Source organism: Panthera leo, chromosome D4 (assembly GCF_018350215.1).
Source record: "Panthera leo isolate Ple1 chromosome D4, P.leo_Ple1_pat1.1, whole genome shotgun sequence".
NCBI classification, from domain to species: domain Eukaryota; kingdom Metazoa; phylum Chordata; class Mammalia; order Carnivora; family Felidae; genus Panthera; species Panthera leo.
In genome coordinates, this window is record NC_056691.1 from 74,360,422 (window position 1) to 74,381,405 (window position 20,984).

General features: G+C 47.1%; 1 protein-coding gene across 6 annotated transcripts in view; it reads left to right on the top strand.

Annotated features, from left to right (window-relative positions):
* TMEM268 (transmembrane protein 268) overlaps window positions 1-14,442 on the top strand; it is a 33,688-nt gene extending 19,246 nt beyond the window's left edge. For 4 of the 6 annotated variants that reach the window (XM_042912641.1, XM_042912639.1, XM_042912640.1 and 1 more), the window contains 4 exons: window positions 3,863-3,973; window positions 6,646-6,726; window positions 7,669-7,854; window positions 10,788-14,442. In XM_042912641.1, coding sequence (XP_042768575.1) covers window positions 3,863-3,973; window positions 6,646-6,726; window positions 7,669-7,854; window positions 10,788-10,967 — 558 coding nt within the window. In that variant the 3' untranslated portion in view covers window positions 10,968-14,442. Of the gene's footprint in view, window positions 1-3,862; window positions 3,974-6,645; window positions 6,727-7,668; window positions 7,855-10,550; window positions 10,659-10,787 lie in introns of those variants that run through there. The other 2 variants (XM_042912643.1, XM_042912644.1) reach the window with 2 other exon arrangements.
* The last annotated feature ends 6,542 nt before the right edge of the window (window positions 14,443-20,984 follow it).

A 20,984-nucleotide genomic window follows, 5' to 3' on the forward strand; every position in this document is an offset into this window, starting at 1 on the left:
AGTGGCTAAAAACACATAATGTATTATCTTATGGTTCTGGACTTCAGGGCTGCATCCTTTCTGGAGCCTTTAGGGGATAATGAAGTTTGCTGCCTTTTCGAGGTCCTGGGGGCCACCTGCATATTTTGGCCAATAACCCCTCTGCCCATCTTCCAAGCCAGAAATGGCGGGTCTAGACCCTCCCATATCTTTGATTCTTTTGGCTCCTTCTTCCACTTTCATTTATTCTTATTTTTTTAGTTTTTTAAATGTTTCTTTACTTTTGAGAGAGCCAGAGCATGAGTGCAGGAGGGGCACAGAGAGAGGGAGACACAGAATCTGAAGCAGGCTCCAGGCTCTGAGCTGTCAGCACAGAGCCCGATGCGGGGCTCGAACTCATGACCCCCGAGATCATGACCTGAGCCGAAGTTGGATGCTTACCTGACTGAGCCACCCAGGCATCCTTCCTTCTTCCACTTTTAAGGCCTCTTGTGATTACATTGAGCTGCCCGGATTATCTGGGACAATCTCCCTTTTTTAAGGTCAGCTAATTAGCAATGTTAATTTTATCTACTACCTTAATTCCCCCTTGCTTTTATATATTCACAGGTTCTGGGGAGTAGGACTTTGGCACCGTTGGGGGCCATCACTCTGCCTACCACACCTCCACTGTCTTTCCAGCTGCTTTAAGAAGCTCCTCCCAGTACCTGGCACAGAGTTGGATTTGGAGATCCATTCTGGCTTGACTCAGGAGGAGAGGGATGCTGGGAAATGTGGTCAGAGTTTGGGGTGTGAATTCCATTTAGTTCTTGTGCTCAGAGGGACAAATAGGAACTTTATGGCTTAATCATTCTGAAAAGATCTTTGTTGGGCTTTGCGACAAGGCTGACGAAATAATGCTGCCCTTGGGCTCTGTTGAAGCTTTCATGGCTCTGGTGCTTGGCATATAAAAAATAAATTGAACTGGCTGCTCCTGCCGCAAGAAACTTCTCTTGGGGCAGGGAGAAAGTAGACTATTTTGCTTTAGCAAGAGCCAGCGAAACACCTGGCAGCTGGCAGGTGCTTCAAGGGTGCAGATGCAATTCATGCAGTTTAGAGAATGCCCACAGTGGCTATCCACCTACTTCTCTCCCTTCCCTGCCTTGCTCAGTGTTTATGAAGCCCCTGCAAGTACCAAGCAGTGTGCTAGGCACAGGGCACAGAGTTGAATAAGATCCTCTGTCTTTACTCAGAGGTAAAGCATGGGGGCCCCAGGTATGCAGTGGCCCCCCTGCCATCAGTGTTTGTTCAGTCAGGGAACCTTGGGGTTCCTTCACTCCTAATGATAACCACCATTTAATGAGCGCCTGCTGTGTGCTCTGTGTTTGGCACCGGCTGTCTACAGCCGCCAAGCATATGAGGCAGCAGGATATCTCTGCTGTTGGCTAGCTCTGCAACCGGGACTAAGTTATTACTTTGCCTCTCATGGCCTTAGTTTCTCATCTGTAAAATGGGATAATAATTGTAGCTCCCATGGGATACCTGGCTGGCTTGCAACTCTTGATCTCAGGGTCGTGACTTCAAGCCCCACTTTGGGCGTAGAGCTTACATTAAAAAAATAATAACCTTAGCTCCCTCAGAAGATTTTGGGGAGAATTAAATGAGTTAATGTATGCAAAGTGCTTATAATAGTACCTAATATAATGTAGATGTTCAATAAGTATCAACTGTTATGATCGTTGCCTCTGTTTGCCTGTGGGGAAGCCAAAGCTCAGAGAGGTAGAGTAACCAGTCTGCGGTCACACAGGCTCCTCAGGTCTTGCCTCAGCTCAAGGATTCCTTCCTCCTCAGATACCTCAGCACTCAGGACCATGCAACTCCCCCTTCCCGACCATCACTGTCCCTCTTCCTGTTAGTGTCCTTGTACCATAGCAGCCTTGAGAGCCTTAGCATTTTGCACACACTGCCTTGTTTTCACCTTGTTTGGGGCATTATTAGCCTTTCTCAAGACTGGGAGGTTTGTGAAGGCACACAAGAGTCTGCCTGGTATCCCGGCCAGAGTAAAGCAGGTTGCTAAAGCATGTGGGAAGTTCTGAAAGATATCTGTGGCCAACAGAGAACAGGGGAAGACAAAGTTTGCAACTCAGTATCATCACTGAACTGATATCATTAGTTGACAGGCATGCAGTATTCGTTCTTGCAAGTGTTCTATGTGGGTTGACTCATTCCATCCTTGCTATAACCCTTGTTATAGGGAGGTGTGATTTTCTCCACTTAAACAATTTTTTTTAATGTTTATTTATTTTTGAGAGTGAGCGAGAGAGAGACAGAGCACGAGCAGGGGAGAGGCAGAGAGAGGGAGACACATGTCCGAAGCAGGCTCCAGGCTCTGAGCTGTCAGCACAGAGCCCGATGCAGGGCTTGAACTCACAGACTATGAGATCGTGACCTGAGCTGAAGTCAGGTGCTTAACCAACTGAGCCACCAGGCGCCCCATCTCCGCTTTTGGAGATGAGGAAGTGGGGGCAGAGAAGTAGGATGTAGTTTGCCCAAGGTTGTACAGGGGGTGAGAGACAGAGCCAGGATTTGAACTCTTGATGATACAGGTTAGGGTGAATAACCCTTACTAACACTCTAGGCAAAACAAAATATAATCACCCTGTGTTTTGATAGTCATAGCATTCCTAGAAAATTCAGTATATTTTAGACCCATTTAAAAACAACAACAACAACAACAACAACGTAAGGGGCATGGGTTGGCTCAGTTGGTTAAGCATCTGACGCTTGATTTTGGCTCAGGTCATGATGTAATGGTTTGTGAGTTCGAGCCCCACATTGAGCTCTGTGCTGACAGCATGGAGTCTGCTTGGGATTCTCTCTCTTCCTCTCTCTCTGCCCCTCCCCCACTTGCTCTCTTTCTCTCAAAATAAATAAACGTAAACTTTCAAAAAAGAAAACAACACCGTAGGTTTACATGTCAAATAGAACCTGGTTGGCCGGTCAGAATTACAAGTAGCTTATTCACCTGTGTTCACATCTGGTGGGGAATGTGGAGTTTGGTTAGGCCGGGAGACCCCTCTTCCGATTGTGGGATGTCTCTCATGGGACTTTGTCATCAGTGGAAGGCATCCCCAGTCCTTGTCCCTAAGTGCCAGCATTGCCTGTACCATCCCTGTGACAACCAAAGGGCTTTCTCACATTTCCAAAAGCTCTCTAAGGGAGTCCTTACACTCCTGGGGACTTTGACTGTCCTCCACTGGGCTGTCATCTGGTTGCCTCTCTAAATCCTTAGAGAGTCTCTTCTCCAAACCAGCACTTCGGTCTTGACACGCTTCTTCCTCCTCCTTCCCCCTCCCCCGGGCTGCTTAACATCTGCTTAGTCAACTCGATCCATGGCGCCAGATTGGCTTGGGTAGGAAAAGAGGGAGCTGGATTCCCAGAGTCCCCTTCCGAGGGCCAGGCACTCTTCACAATAAGCGCTCAAACCCATCCACCCCACCGCCAGCAGATATCTCTGTCAGCACAGCGGACGGTGTCCCAGGCACTGGATTAAGTGTTCCACACACACAGTCCCAGTTCAGCCTCACCATGTTCCTAGGAGGCAGGGACATTGTCCGTATTCTACAGCTGAAGAAAGCAGGACTCAGGGAAGGAGCATCACTTGTCCAGGGCCACCCAGCTGGGAAGTAGCAGGGCTGGGCTTCTACCCAGAGCTGTCTGACACTATTGAACTTATTGGCTGCAAACCCCACAACCCCATTTTATAGGGGGAGCAATGGATGTGTCTCGATGCCAGGAGTGCCCCCATGGTATCTAGAGGCGGGACAGCTGCTAGAGGTGGGTGTGGCTCAGGGCCTGAGAGCTCCCTGGAGATCTGACTGTGAGCCTGGCGTTTGTCTTCTAGGCCAACACCAACACGGACCTTAGGCTGGCGGCTGCCAATGGAGCCCTGCTGAGGCACCGGGTGCTGCTGGGGGTGACGGACACGGTGGAAGGCTGCCAGAGTGTGATTCAGGTACTGTGTCTGGCAGCGACCTCTGCTTGGGGGCCCACATGAGGGCTGGGTTGGTGGGGGACAGGGCCCCATGTTCCCCTGGGCGGCGTGGTGTCTCAGAGTCTGCTAATGGGATGAGCGTGGCCAGCCCTGCCCTTTGTCCCTGCGTCAGCACTTTGTCCTGGAGACTCATCTCTGGGTGGTGGCCTGCAGCCTAGAACCTGCATGGGGCAGGACTGTCTCAGCCACACTCCTCATTCACCATTTATTCAGCAAACAGAGGGGGCCTCTTCTGTGCCAGGCCCCTGCCTGGGCGCTAAGGAGCCCCTGCACGGTTCCTGGAGAGGCAGGCCAGACCCTGAGGCCTTGTCCACTTGGCTCGGTCATTTTTCTTTGGCCCAGGCTCCCTGGGTAGACCTTAGGTGACTAGTAAGAGGTCACACGGTGGGTCTGGGACATAGCTGGGGCCCAGGTCTCCTGGTCCGGGCTGGCCTCTGCCCAGTGGGATTGATAGATCTCCTCAGTGCTACCTCTGCATTCTCACTGGTCCCCCTCGCCTAGTTGGAGTTCAGGAGGGGGCGTGAGGGCGGGACCTGGGAAGAAGCTCCTTGTGCACATGACCTGTTCATCCTACCAATATTTATCGAGAACCTAGTATGTGTCAGGCCCTGTTCCAGGTCCTGAGGCTGCAGCAGAGAACAGACAAGCATGGATCCCTGTGTCATGGGCCCCGCACACCTGAGATGGTGTAGGATACAAGGGATCTTGCCTGACACCAGGTGTGGGGGGGTGGTGGTGAACTCAGTGACATCACAGGACTTCTGGCAGTTCAAGTGTGACATCATAGACTGGGAGCTCCTGGAATCTGGGGGTCTTCAATTTGTCCGTGAATCCTCTTAGATTGACACATAGGAGTGACTTGGAAAGTGTTAGCTGAATGTATGGATGGATGAGTAGTGAATAGACACATCTTTCAAAATAATTGGGGACATCTTTTAAAATAAATAATTTAAAAAATAATTTCAGTCTCAAAGTACTGTGGTATCTTAGGATGAGGGATGTTAGACACCCAGGTGTCCTCGGTGAGTAATGGATGGGGGTAAAGATAAGACAAGTGTAGCCATGAACTGGGGTGTCTGGGTGGCTTGGTCGGCTAAGTGTCTGTCTCTTGATTTTGGCTCAGGTTCGTGAGATCAAGCCCCACATCACTCTGTGCTGACAGCTTGGAGCCTGCTTGGGATTCTCTCTCTCTCTCCCTCTCTAGGCACCCCTGAACTCTTGTGCTTTCTCTCTCTCAAATAAATAAATAAAACATTAAAAAAAATAAAAAGAGTAGGCATAAACTGAGAACCACTGATCCACCCAAGATGATGGGCAGCTGGAAGTTAATTATTTCATTAAAAAATTAAAAAAAATTTTTTTTTAACATTTATTTATTATTGAGAGACACAGAGAGAGTATAAGCAGGGGAGGGGCTGAGAGACGGGGAGAGACAGAATCCAAAGCAGGCTCCAGGCTCCAGGCTCTGAGCTGTCAGCACAGAGCCCGACGTGGGGCGCAAACTCACAAACCGCTCGATCATGACCTGAGCCAAAGTCGGACACTCAACTGACGGAGCCACCCAGGCGCCCCAATTAAAAAAAAAAAAAATGATTATTTTATCTTGAGAGAGAGAGACAGAGCATGAGCGGGGGAGGGGCAGAGAGAGGGAGACACAGAATCCGAAGCAGGCTCCAGGCTCTGAGACATCAGCACAGACCCTGAAGCGGGGCTGGAACTCATGAACCGTGCAATCATGACCTGAGCCGAAGTCAGAGGCTTAACCGACTGAGCCACTCAGGTGCCCCATCATTTGCTCCACCTTTGTATCTGTTTGGAAGTTTTCATAATAAAAGGCAAAAAAGAAATTCATTTTGAAAAGCATCCCTTGATGTTAAGAAAGTGGAGAGACTCGTTGGCAAGGTGATGTGACCTTGGGTCTCACAGGTCAGTCACTGGGAGGAGGGAGGTCTGGGATTCAGAGGAAGTGGTCAGTGGCTGGAGGCATTGAGGCAGGGACTACGAGCTTCTTGCAGAACTTCAGTTGTGATGTTGGCAGGTATGGAGTCCACAAGATATCGTAAGTGAACTTGGAGGGTTTTGGCTTGGCTGTGTTACACTTGACCTTCTGAGGACTGTTGAGGTTGAGGAGGAAGGGGAGATAATGGTGAAGTAATTTTTACCCTGCCCCCCTCCTCCCAGAGCACCCCAGTTGGATTTCCTCCCCCTTGGCCTTGAGCAGTGGGGGTGGGTGACTGAAGGGTTTCACTCCTTTCTATGTGGGGTTCCAGACAGCAAGGCCCCCCGGCCCCTGAGGATGAAGGTGGTAGCTCCAGGTGGAAACGCGATGTCTGGGATGCTTTGGCATCTCTGTGGGATGCTCAGTGGCTTGTAGGAAATGGAGCTGCAGCCATTTTGAACAGGGTTTGACATTTTCCAAATGTGCACACAAAGCCATCTTTCTCCCAGCTGTACAAAGGAGACTTCGCTAGTCTGAGGAGAGAGCAGAATGGCACGTTCCCGCCAGAGAACATGCTTGTCCTCAGAAGGGCCGAACTCCAGCAAGGAGGCAGGAGGTGGAAGATAGTGTCAGGGATGGAGAGTTCAGGGTCGGGCTGGCTTTGAGCCTCAGCGGTCATGGCTTCTCTCCCCAGCTCTGGTTCGTCTACTTCGACCTGGAGAACTGTGTGCAGTTTTTGTCTGACCACATTCAAGAGATGAAGACTAGCCAAGAGGTAAGAGGCCTCAAGTGAAAAAGCAAACACACAAAAATAAACCAGGAGGCCACATTGTGTAGATTGCATTTCCTCAGTGTTGGAAAAATGCCTAAGGAAAAGTTACTTGGAAGGAAGAACACTCATGTGGAATCAGTGGTTGTTTTTGCTTAGGGAATTATTACTTTTTAACTAGATTTCAATTAGTCTCCTTTTCAGCTAATTGCACTTTCTACATTTCCTAGAGTGAGCATATATATTTATTAATAATATAGCAATTAGATTAACAATAAATGGTAATAACAATAATACTAATAAAGGTTCTGGCAGTGGGAACCTTGGGGAAAGTACCAGGTATTTAGACGACTTTCCCATGTTCAAAATGCCTTCCTATCATTTGTGATCAGGGCGTTCTTGCTCTGATCTGACACATGAGGAAACCGAGGCTCTGAGAAGTCCTGTCGCTGCGTGAATGCAGTCATGGGGCCAGTTGGTGATGCCCAATTTGGAGCGCAGCCTTCCCGTCTCAGAGCCCTGTGCTCCTTCCCTGGGATCAGCCTTGCCTGGAGCCCTGGCAGTGCTGGTCTTGAAGTCAGAATTGTGGTGTAGCCCAATCCCAGCCCACTTGTTCCTGTGTGGCTTTGGGCAAGGCCTTTGGGCTGCACTTGACTCATCTGTAACATGTGGATAAAGATACCCATGACCCAGGGTGCTTTGAAAGCAAATGAGAGCATGGAAAGAAAAATGCTTTCGAAGCTATTAAAGACTGTAGGGAACTTTGTAGGTAATTATCTGATATGTCGAATGTGGCTCAGTTCCAGATACTCCTGAGGTCAACATCTGAGTCTGTAGATGAATCCATCCGTCCTCTGTGGGGTCTATACAGCTCAGTGAGTGACCCAACCTCCTACATACCACCCAACTCCGGACATCATCCAAGCTCTGTCTCTCTTTCTTCTGCAGTCCTTGCTGAGAAGCAGATTGAGCCAGCTGTGTGTTGTCATGGAAACAGGAGTGAGCCCTGAGACAGCAGAGGGGCCTGAGGACCTGTTGGAGGAAGCCCCTCTCCTGCCCAGCAGTCCTCATTCGGAGGAGAGGCCACTCCTGCAGACTGAGCTTCGCCAGCTCGTGCCTGAGGCTGAGCCAGAGGTAAGGGGCACTTGGGCCCGTCAGGGCCACCGTCCCTCACAGGGTATTTGTGTGGAGTCCGTGTGGAGCTTCAAGTTGTAAATCCCAGGGAAGATGGCTTCACTGAGTAGGTAGAGGCCATACGTATCTTTTAGCTTACTAGTTTTCAATATATGTTTTCCTTACTGTAGCATTTTTTTTAAGTTTATTTTTTGAGAGAGAGAGAGAGCATGCACATACAAGCGGGGGAGGGGCAGAGAGAGAGGGGAACCAAGGATCCAAAGGAGGCTCTGCACTGACAGCAGAGAGCCTGATGTGGGGCTTGAACCTATGAACTGTGAGATCATTACCTGAGCTGGAGTTGGATGCTTAACCAACTGAGCCACCCAGGTGTCCCTCCTTACTCTAGCATTTGAAAAAATAATTTATAGGAATCATTTTCTGCTTACTGGGTTCCGCCCCCATCTTTTAATATCTTGGGTATTCTTTTTGGTAGCTCCACGGAATGTCTGGTTGTTGCATGTTGATCGGTTGGTCATAGCCTACCTAGCCATAAACATGTTAATGAGTATTCAGGTCATTTTTTAAATCTATTTTTCAATCAGTCTGGCATCTATCCATCCATTTACTTAAATTGCAGTTGGATGTGTAACTCTTATAGGCATCTCTCTTGAATTCCAGTGCCCCTAGCCCGAGTTCTATCGGGCCCTGCCACCCAAGCTGTCGGTTCGATATGACCAGAAATCTGATAGTGTGGTTTTCAGCTTGTGTCCTCCATGAGGTCGGACCCACTGGCTGGGAGACATGCAGAGAGGGGTGACCTCAGGCATGCTGTGATGCAGGGAAGCACCTGAATTTTCTTTTCAGGGAAAGATTAAAGGTGCAAACCAGCCCAGACTTTCCCTTTTGCATCGGTGGGGGGTAGGGGGACTGGCAAATGGGACTCAAGAGAGAGAATGATAAATATATTAATGTCTTCACTTGAATCCCATTGACTTTTTTTTAGAGCAGAAAAGGTTGATAAGGTCATGTACTTTACTGTGGCATGCCTGGGTTTATATGACATAGCCTGTTAAATCTGATGGGTCTTTTAAATTATTTTTCCAAATTCATTCGAACGAGTAGTAATACAATTTCCTGTCATGAATATCAAGCGTGTGTGCACATGTTTTTAAAGTAGCTACCTTTTGTAACTTGGCTAGGGAAAATATAATCAGTGCCCAAGTCTCAGCATGGGCCAGATAGACCATCATATTTCAATAGGAAACCAACGCCTGTGAAAGATAGGGAAATAGTTATAATCACCTCTTACATTTTAACAGATTTCTTATTATGCATAAAACCCTTTAGCATACCCTGTGAGGCGTGGATTATGTTTCCTCTTCCTGGTCGGGTGAAATGGGCTTCCAAGAGGTCATCTGACCTGCCCCAGGTCACCGAGCAAGGGAGAATGTGGCAAAGCCAAGGGCAGAAGCCAGCCCTCCTAATTCTAAGTACAATTTTCTTGCCGCGGTTCTTTGCTCCTTATGCTGTTGATTTTAGAGTAGATTGGCAAGGAGACCAATCTGAATTAGGGAGTGGCAGACTATTTGAGGTTTTCAGTATTTTCTAGCACCAAGGATGACTCAAAGGAAACACCAGGAACACTAGGTGGGGGGCTTTCTATCAATTAGTCCATTTAATTCTCACTCCAGCTCCCCCAAACAGGTGCTGTGATTTTCCCTCTTTTCCTGTTGAAGAAAAAGGCTCGGCAAGGCAAAGGACTTGTTCAGGGTCCATCGTCGGGGGCTAGGCTCAAATTCCACTCGGTCCTTTTGATTTGAGAGCCTGTTCTTAATCACTAGCTCTACTGACACGAATAGCCTTGATGTGACTCATACCTTACTTTATTACATGCTGACCGCTCATGGAGATTGTGTAAGCCTTCGGTGTCGCACCTACAGGACGGAAGCATTTCCCCTGGAATCCCAGCTGCCAGTCCAATTAATGGAACTTTGGAGACAAATGTGTTAATAAGAGCATGCATTAAATCCAATTTTTTAAATTCTTTTTTTTCTTTTTTACTGTTTAAGTTTTTTTCATTACAGAAAATATAAATAGATATAGATATAGATAAAGATATAGATATGGATATAGATATGGATATAGATATAATAGAAAGTTTGCCCCCTTAACCATTTTTAAGCATACGATTCAGGGGCCTTAAGTACATTCGTATTGTCGTGTAACCAACACCGTCAAACATCTCCAGAACGTTTTCATTTTCCCCAACTGAAACTCCGTATCCACAAAATGCGAACTCCCCCTCTCCCCCCTTCCCCAGCCCCTGGAAATCACCGTGCTACTTTCTGTCTCTATGAATGCACTACTCTATATGCCTCATGTAAGTATTTGCCTTTATGTGATAAATCTGCTTTTTAAAAGCAAACTCTTCATATAGTAGGAGTACTTGTCTAAAGAAAGCCAGCAGGTGCCTTGTAGGAATTGAAGAATCCTGCTGTCATGGGGATGATCCCCTAACCCCATCCTCATTTACTAGTGATTTTCAAGTGCATTACTTTGACCTCATGGGTTTTATAGTCTCACCGACATTTGAAACTGGAACCAGTGTGTGTGTGTGTGTGTGTGTGTGTGTGTGTGTGTGTGTGTATGACCGGTTGCTATAAATCAGTGGTAATGTCTCTAGTGCTTTGGCACTCCAGAGCTTTTTTGTTCAGTTAGGTCACCTACTTTGGAGGTAAGGAAGCTGAGGCTGCAGGAACCCCACGGGGTGAGCTGCAAAGCTGGGGTTCCAGACCAGGCCACGCATCTCCCAAGAGCCCCAGGTGAGGACCTGGCGGGGTTCTTCCCAGTGAGCATCACTGCTGGTCCAGGGGTGTGAGGACCACTTGGCTTTCCCCTCGTACATTAGATGCTTCTCTGTGGCCTTCACTCTGCTTCCCTGCCTCTTCCAGGAAATGGCCCAGCAGCTGTTGGCAGTATTTGGCGGCTACTATATCCGGCTCCTGGTGACCTCGCAGCTTCCCCAGGCAGTGGGGACACGACACACGGACTTGCCAAGGATTCCGTGCCCCTGCCAGCTCATAGAAGCCCACATCCTGGGTACTGGGTGCTGCCCATTCCTGGCCAGGTGACCTAGGGAGGAAGGTACTCCGCTTCCTGCGAGACTGAAGGTCCTCAGGAAGGCTCAGGAGCGCCAGGCGGCTGACGGTGAGCCCCAGGGGAGGAGAGAAGCATCTGGGAGCACTCAGAAGACTGTCAGTCATGTCAGAGCATGGGTATCGTACTTGCTTCAGGACTCTGCACAGGAATACCTATCCACATCCCATGCTGACCCCTGGCCCTTTCAGAAGCTGATGGTTGCCAAGCTGGTCCCACTCCAAACCAGTCTCTATGCTGCTTAGAACCATGGGCATGGATGGAAGGCCTCTCCCATGCCCTTCATTGTCTGGAGAGCCCAGAAAATGTGAAGATGCCCCTACTGGGCCAACCATGTGTCCAGAGCTCAGTCTCAGGTGATGGTCCTGTCCTCAGCTCCTTCATGTCAGACAGGAAAACTGAACCTCAAAGAGGACTCTGCTCTTTGTAGCATTGTCTCGGGCCTCCAGAATTCCTAATTGGAAGGAAAGAAGTCAATTCTCAGAACGTTCTCCATTTGTAAGTTTCTCATGCCCTTTGTTTTATGACAAACAATGGCCCTGTGTTGTCTGCTAGCACACAGACTTCTAGGAGGCAGAAGAGAGAAACCAGCGGCACGTAACTGATAATGGGACTGTTTGGGAAAGATTGATTCTGTCTGATTTGAGGATGTATTTCGTTTAAAGGCATGCATGCCTGTGGTTGTGGTTTTATACTCCAGACCGAGAGCAGCAGTCCTGTTTTCTGACGCTAATCTGTCACTCCTGACGTTCCATGAAGAGGTCAGGGGTTTTCAGGTTCTCTGCTCCTGAGCAAGTTTAAAGACCAATTATTCCATAGGCTCAAATCCAAAAGACCTGGCCTGGCATTTAAGGGCTCCCCAGCCTGCAGGACCCAGCCCGCATCTGTGATTTTGGCTTCACCTCCCACAAAACTTCTTCATAAGTTGAAACTCTTTCCTGAACTAATGTACCTACTCGATCTCATCCTTTGAACTCCTATGCATGCTTCAAAGCCCAGCTTTACTTACCTCTCCTTCGGGAAGCCTTTCAACATAGAACATGCTCTGCTTCTCTGCCTCCTTTAAATTCTTAATGTAGCTGCTGCCTTTATTGATGTTTTACGTTATCAATTCTGTTTTCCTGTGCACATGCGCATTTTTCTAGCTAGACTCAATTTCTGAAGGACAAAATTCTCACCTTATAATTTTTGTGCATGGCCTAGACCTGCTGAGGGGAAAACAGACCAACCCAGTGGATTGAGGGCTTTGTCATCTCTAGAGTAGCCTTTGCAGATTGCTCTCTATGCTCAGTTGAATGAGGTTGGCACAGACCTGGGTTCTGGTCCTGCTGCTGACATTTCTAGCCGTGTGACTTTTGGCCAGTCCTCAGTTTACTCATCTTTATATAAATGAATACATAATGGGTAGTTGGATGATTGTCAGCTTCCCTTCCAAAGCTGAAGTTCTGGCTTTTTCTGTTCCAGTCTAGCCCTTGGCCTATCTGTTATGCCTTTATCCACATGTAGAAGGGTCCTCCAGCCTTACGTGACTGAGGTGTCCCAGACCTGTCGGACCTGCGGACGGAACACTGGCCTAGTTAGCAGGAGACCTGGATTCTCGTCCCAGATATGCTGCTTCCTTAGAAGCATGACCTTGGCCAGGTCACGTAACCTCTCTTGAGTGTCCGTTTACTTCTTTCTAAATGGATCTGGTGAACACGAAATGTAATCCTGTGGGTGACTTACTGTGTAAGAGGCCAGTCTGACTGTTTGCTTTCTCTGGGCCCAGAGAAGACAAATCGTGTACATAGACCCACCCCGGGAAATGGCTACCTTAGGCATTTCTCTTTAGCCAGCTCTCAGGGCCGCTGTGCTCCATCAGAGTAATTCATGAAGGCAGTCACTGTCTCGCTCCCCTGCCACAGAAGGAATGTGGGCTGTGAATGGGCTCCGTAGAAGCCCGTATTTATCATCCAACCGGAAACCCTGGTAAGTATAGTAACAGAATAAACATGTCTGTGTTAAATGATGAAAGGCTAACGTCCAGACGCTCCTTGAGGTGTTCTTCCTTGCCTTTTCCTGAGTTTCTGGTGGTCTCACCTAGTGGGCAGAGCATTCACGTGTGCCCCCCCAGGCGCTTTCTTTGCCTTCGCCACTGGCTCTCCTCCTTTAGAAAATTCTGTGATCTCTGTCTTGCCTATTTCACAGGGTCGTGCGAAGCTCAGAACTCATACCTGGACACGCACCCTGCTTTAAGGCTCTGTGTTGAGGACGGGCACAGAGACAGTGCAGATGGTGGGTGCGGAGGGAGGGGCTCGGAGCCTGGATTCTGGAGTTCCTCCGATCCAGGTTCCGCTCCTCGGAGCAGCGTCCCTTGCCACCCTGGGGTGTCACTCCTCGTGCATGGAATGAGGATTTAGCATACGCAACCGGCAGGTATTGTGAAAATGAGATAATATAAAGAATGGAAAGTACTTGCAACTTGGAGCTACAAGCTTGAGTCAGAGCACAATAAATTGTTGCTGGTTTTTTTTGTTTTGTTTTGTTTTGTTTTTTTTGATCTCTCACTATGGCTTCTACACCGTAGGAGCCCAGTGTACGTGTTTGCTGATGTAGTAGGTCATTAACAGTTCACGTCGATTCAGTCTGCCTCAGACGGCATTACTCCAGCACCACGGGGTGTGTTTATGGGAATAAAGATTCTAGTCAAACCTGTCTGAAATTCAGTCCCTGGAGACAGTGTGGCAGGGAGGTTAAGAGCAAGCTGGTCACTTTGGGCCAGATGCTTACCCTCTCTTTTCCTCCTGTACCTCCATTTCCTCACCCATAAGGGGGTGTGTGATGATAAGGGGGGTTAGCTGAGGTGTTGCATGGGAAGTACAAGGTCTGGTCTGTCGTAGGGTCCAAAGCCAGGGCTCCATCGACGACAGCATTTCTCAGCTGCTCCGTGCTGTTTGCTAGCTGAGTCCGTTTGTGCAGGCTTTGACCTGTGTTGTTCACATCTGTATCCTCACTGATTGGGGTTGGTTTGTCTGTCAGTGACCGAGAGTGGCAAACCTCCAACTATGATTATGCATCTTCTGTTTTTCCTTTTACTTCTGACACATTTTTGTATTGCATAGCTTTGATGTAATTCACATAGCAGAAAACATACCACTTTAAAGTATATAGTTCAGTGGTTTTCAGTGTATTCGTAGGATTGCATGACCTTTACTGCTGTTTAATTGTAGACCACTTTCATAACCTTTCCCCCTCCCCCGCAAAAAAAACCCATCCCCATTAGCAGTCACTCTCAATCCCCCCACTCTCCTCAGCCCTGACAACCACTGACCTGCTTTCTATCTCTGGATTTTCCCCTTCTGGACATTTTATGTAAACGGAATCCTACAGTATGTGGCCTTTTGTGTCTGGCTTTTCTAACATTTGCACAATATTTTCAAGATTCATCCATGTTGGAGCACGTATCATGATTTTATTTTTTAGTATTAATGATCAATTCCTTATTATTCCGGAATAATATTCCATGACATGGATGTATCCCGTTCTGTTTATATTTCTTCAGCTGGGTTGTTTCTACTTTTTTGGTTTTGTGAATGATGCTGCTATGAACAATTACATACACGTCTTTGTGTGAACGTATCTCTTAGTTCACTTCTGACAAGTTTTGCTCTATTATGACATGCACACGAATACAGAATTGTTAAAACTTCCAGATGGGTTGAAACCCTTTCATCTTTATGGAATGTCTCTTCTTATCTCTATTAGATTATTGCCTTAAAATCTACTTTGATACATTAGCTTTCTTTGGATTAGTGATTACCCAGTATATCTTTGTTCAGATTTTTACTTTCAACTTATCTGCATCTCTGTATTGATGGTGCCCCTCTTATGGGCATGTGTGATTAAAAAAAATCTGGGGGCTCCTGGGTGGCTCAGTTGGTTTGGCATCCGACTTCAGCTTAGGTCAGAGCCTGGAACCTGCTTCAGATTCTGTGTCTCCCTCTCTCTGCCACTCCCCTGCTTGCATGCACACACTCTCTCTCTCAAAACTAAATAAACATTAAAAAATTTAAAAAAAAATCTGTTCTCTGCTTTTTCACTGGAGCATTTCCTATGCTATGTCTAATGCATTTGCTGATGTATTAGATAGATCTGGGCTTACTGGTATCATCTTATGGTTTATTTTCCATTGGTTCTTTTTTTTCTGTTTTTTTTTTCTCTTTTTTTTTGTCTCCTTTTGCACTGAGATTTTTTTTCTTTCATAATCTCTCCTCTAGTAGCCTAGGACGTATGTATTCTGTGCTTTGAGTGGTCACTGCAGTTAGGCACGTGTCCTTGACTTATTCGAGTCCAAGAGAGTGCTTTCGCCACTTTCTGGACAATCCAAAGACCTTAGAACCCTTTCGCCGTTCTGCCTCTTGTGCATTGTCATCATGGGTTTCAATTCTCTCTGTATTTTATTTTATTTTAAAGTTTTATTTAAGTAATCTCTACACCCCATGTGGGGCTCGAACCCATGACCCCGAGACCAAGAGTCACACAACACACTCCTCCGACTGAACCGGCCCTTCTCTCTATTTTAAACCACAACAGGCATTATTTTTTTAATTTGTTTTAATGCTTATTTATTAATTTTTTTTTTTTTTTTGAGAGAGAGACAGAGTATGAGCAGGGGAGGGGCAGAGAGAGAGGGAGACAGAATCTGAAGCAGGCTCCAGGCTCTGAGCTGTGAACACAGAGCCTATTGCAGGGCTCGAATGCACAAAGCATGAGATCATGACCTGAGCCAAAGTTGGATGCATAACCAACTGAGCCACCCAGGCACCCCCACAACAGGCATTATTATCAGTGCTTTATGCAGCCAGTATTCATTTAGATCTATCTATACTTCGATCTATCTACACGTATACTTTCTATTATTCTTTATTTGTTACCTCTTTATTACTTTTTGTGTCTGCCTGCATTTCTGCACATTTACCTGTGAATATTCCCCTTTTCCTGGAACTAACCTTTGGTATTTCCTTTAGTATAGCATAGTACCGAGCGCATTTGGAAGTACCGTCAGCATTTTCCTTCCAATACCAATCCTCTGGTGACAGATGGAGCTTTTGTTGGCCGGAAAGCCTCTGTGTTGTTTTGAATTCTGAAAGGTATTTTTGGTCTGTCAAGAATCCTAGGGCACTACAGTTAATTTTCTTTAAAACTTTGGAAGACATCCTTGGCTTTCATTGTTTTCTGTTTGCAGAGTCAGCTCTCAGTCCCTTGGCTGTGATGGCTATCTCTGCTGTGGGCTTGCGGTGTGTGTGTTGATGTCTCCTGGTGTCGCTTCCTTTATGCTTCTCCTGCTGGGGGGCTCCCAATGCGTCTTGATTCTGTGACACGGCTTCTTTCAATGTAGCTTCCGGCCTCCTCTCTCCCCTCTCCTTCTGAGGCTCTAACGACAGGCTTGCGAACACCTTTTCACTGCATTTTTGTGGCTCTCTGTGTTTCGTGTTCTTCTGGTTCTTCCTGATTCAGTCTGAAGGTTTCCTACACATTCTGCTTCATGACTCTTGCCCTTATTTGTGTCTAGTTGATTGTTAATCCTCTCCACAGAGTTCTTAATTTCAGCTCCAGTCCGAAAAATTTTTAATTGACTTTTTAAAATACAGGTTACAGTTTTCAGCTGAAACGATCCATTTTCCTGTCATCACTTTTCTTCGGTGTTCTGAAGTGGATGTTTGCTGACTCCAGTTTCTGGTTCTTCTGTTAGATTGGTTTTCTTTTGCTTTTCGGTCAGTTGGTCTTCTGGTCTTCTTGGTATTTTTGGATTGAATATTAGACTTTTTTTGACAAATGAACAGCTGAAGAGAAGTACAAGACTCTGGATATTCCTTTATTTTAATAAATTTTTTTAATGTTTATTTTTGAGAGAGAGAGAGAGAGAGAGAGACAGAGCATGAGCAGGGGAGGGGCAGAGAGAGAGGGAGACACAGAATCCAAAGCAGGCTCCAGGCTCCGAGGTGTCAACACAGAGCCCAACGCGGGGCTTGAACTCAGGAACCGTGAGATCATGACTTGAGCTGAAGTCGGATGCTTAACCAACTGAGCCACCCAGGTGCCCCCACTCTGGATATTACTTTAGACAGGATTTACTTTTGCTTCTGAGAAAAGTAGGGGTGGGATAGATTTGACTCTGTGTTTCAGTCCTAGTGAGGCCTGGTCCATTTCTGGTTAGCCCTGACTTCCTCTTCAGGGATTTTAACTGAAAACCTGTTCAAAAAACAAAAAAACAAACTTTTTTGAAACCAGGACTCCTCCTGTGGGGTGAATCCCTCCTTCAGGGTGAGGCCTCAACTTCTGATTTTTGTTGCCCCAAGCTGTGAGTCTGCTAAAAGCCCCCGCTCAGTTTTTCAGCCTCTTCGACCCTGCTTAGGAATTGGCAGGTGCCTTGAGAAGGTCAGAAGACCTCAATGTCCCTTTCAACTCTCCGCACTCTCTGATGCATTCAAACAGATTTAAGAAAAAAAAAAAAAAAACCCAACAAACTACAGCTTTTTAAACTGCTCTCAGCAGGAGGATCATTCTGATACAATCTAGTCTGCCATAGTTAGAGGGAAATTCCAGCTGTGGCCTCTGTTATTATTCTTATTGTAATTGTTCGAAAATCCTTCAAAGAAAGATCTTACCCTGAGGCCAAAAACCCTTTGGCAAACTCATAAGATGTAAGCCTCTTCCCATCCCTCTGTGAAGTGGCTTCTAACTGAACTGAAGCAGGAAGTGACATTTAAGGAGCATCTTTTACGTGCAAAGCACCTGTTATATCTGCTGCAGGAAATGGTTCCAGCACATTAGGAATGTGGGGTTCTCTGGGGAAGGAGAGTGGGACCTTGGCATGGGAGGTAGTGAGGAATGCATAGGATAAGAAGGATCTGGGTCAGAGGATGGGTCCAGGGCATGGAGCAGCGTGACAACCGGCAGCAGAAGAGGACCAAGGATAAAGAAGCCACGGGGAAGTGTCCTTTCCCTTCACCTGACTGATGCTCCTGGGGGGGGGGGTCCCCTGAGTCAAAGAGGCGCTACAGCCTAGTGAACTGATCATGCACACACGATTAGCAAGCCCTCTTGCTTCCTTCCAGCCGTTGTTCCTTTACCCTTTTCTGCTACATATTTCCAACCTCCTTCTGGATATGGCCACCCGAACATCCCATGGGCTCCTCCAACAGCCCAAGAGGAAATGATCTGTGTGTTGTCAGCTTGGCCTCAGGACCACCTCCCTTCTCAGCTCTGGGTGTGGCAGAAGAAATCAAGAACCTCCTTTCCCAGAATCTTCTCTGTATGGTTGTGAGTTAGGAACCGGCCAGCTTTGCCTGAGAAATCTATAAGTCGGGGCTCTGGTCTCTATCCCAGTGTTGCCATCCTAGTTCATGCCTGTATTACTGGCTGTCCTGACCTCCTCGGCGGCCTCTTCTTACATGTTTGTGTCACTCAGGATCCAATCAGAAGGCAAAAGCCACATGGTAATTTGAATATGGGAAGTTTAACATAAAGAATTATTAAGTATAACAAGGAATTTGAATCATGGATTGTAAGTAAGAAGTAAAGAGACTATAAAGAATACAGGAAGAGCATGGGGCGCCTAGGTGGCTCAGTTGGTTCAGTGTCCGACTTCGGCTCAGGTTATGATCTTGGAATTTGTGAGTTTGAGCCCCGTGCCGGGCTCTGTGCTGACAGCTCAAAGCTCAGAGCCTGGAGCCTGCTTTGGATTCTGTGTCTCCTTCGCTCTCTGCCCCTCCCCTACTTGTGCTCTGTCTCTATCAAAAATAAAGTCTAAAAAGAATTAAAAAAAAAAAAAAGAATACAGGAAGAGCACCACATGTAAGGAGCAGTCATTACCCCTAGGGCTGGGATAGAGCCCCTCAAGGAAGATCTCTCTATGCCCCATCCCCAGCTGAAATCTGGATTTTGTAGGGAAGGACATGGCCATGGCTCACTGGATGCAGAGAAATCTCTTGAGATGCTGTGTTGATGGGATGTTCTAGAAATCTGCACTTTAAGGTGTCAGGGAAAGCTATCTCAGAGATGGAGGCACTTCCCAGTTTCATGGTGGGCACTGGGAGAAGCTGTTGGCTGCTAAGTACTGCTTACTACCATGCAGGATCCAGGTGCTGGAAAGTTGTCTACACTGCAGGAACCTGATTTGGAGAAGTTTCTGCGCGGCAGGAACTGGTACTTGAGAAGCCGTGTGCACTGCCAGAGCCAGATAATTAGAGGAACTTCTTGGGCTGTGGGATCCTGCTACCATGAGCGCTCCAGAACCAGGAAGGAAAGCCCTTCTTCCTCCAATGTCTCCAGCACCCCCTACTGACAAAGTGTAACATTACACCAGCTTCCAAGGGGAAAAGATTTAAAGGGTCCGTTTTTGAAGAGTAGTCCATGAATAGTCAATTTGGAGCAATAAATGAGTGTCACTCTCCTATCGTTGTGAAGGGCAGCATAACTGGTTGGTTAAGAGTGTCACCTCTGGAATCAGGCTTCCTGGGTTCAAGTTCCAGCTCTGCCACTGGTATTAGTATAACCTTCAGAGACGTATAAGCTCTCCGTGTCTCAGTTTCCTACTTTGTAAGACCAGAGTAGTAACTGTACTAACCTTGTTGGGTTATTATGCTAAGTGAGTTGATATTTATGAAGCACTTAGAAGAGTAAGCGATATACCGGAATTTACACACTCCTTCAAACTGCACATCCTCTCAATTGTAGCCAGAATGGGCTTCTCATCATAGGTATGAGTGTTAGTCGACAGTGCTATGGCACAAGACATCATTTTTCTTTCTTCCTCTCCTTTCTGAGGTCAGGGATGACACAGGGGGTGCTAGGAGGAGAAGTTGTCTTCTTAACAACTCACCATGTTCACCTTGCAAACACTGGAAATCGGGCTATGTTGTTTTGGTTGCCTGAAACTCACCTGGGCCCTCCCCATCACCTTCAGGATAGGGTCCAACCTACTCTCCTAGAATATAACACTTTTAACGACCCTCTGCACCCCTCACCTCCCATCACACTCTGAGTCAGGTTTTTTTGTTAGTCATTCCAACCATTGGCATTTGCCATCCTCACACCCCTCCCACGTTGTGCCTCTGTTTTCTAACTTTACTTATTTTGTTCCCCCTTCTGGAATACCATCTCCCCTCCTGTTTGCTCGGCCAATTCCCTTTCAACACTCAGAAAACTCCAGCAAACATCTCTTCCAGGAAGCCTTCCCCAAAGCCCCAAGTTGGTTGCAAAATGCTTCCCATTCTCTTGCTCCCCCAAGTTGTCCTATTATGTTGGAGTGATACGCTTCTGTGCCTGGTTCCCTGGCTAAAGTTGAAGCCACCTGGGATCTCCTGCATATTATCATGTGTGCATGCTCTGCATTTTATTTTATTAAACTTTTTTTTTTAAGTTTATTTCAAGAGAGTCGGAGAGGGGCAGAGAGAGGGAGAGAAAGAGAATCCCAAGCAGGCTCCACGCTGTCAGCACAGAGCCTGATGTAGGGCTCGAACCCGTGAATTGTGAGATCATGACCTGAGCTGAAATCAAGAGTCGGACACTTAACCGACTGAGCCACCCAGGCCCCCTACATGCTCTTCTTTTTAGCAAACAGCTCTGTATACCAATGTGCCAGCTGCACATTGCACCCCCCTAGGGCTGCTGTTCGCAGAGTTTTGCACAACCTGCCCCACTGGTCACTATGGCCCTGAGCACCAAATGGAGCCACCCAATAGATGAGCAGAATTGTGCCCTCAAGCTCTAGACATTTATTACAGAATCCATTTATAGCCACCTGTTACACTAAGCAGCCTCTCCGAAGCACTTCCTCATTAGGTTGGTTTGGAGTGACCGAGAAGGCTTTAGAAGGATTAAACCACATTTCTCTATAAGCGATGCCGGGTTGTAATTGCTCCACATGCAAGGGAATCTCAGAAGCAGGGCTGGGGGAAGGGAAAAGAAGAGGGACCCAGTCCTGTGATGCAACCAAGGACTTTTAATTG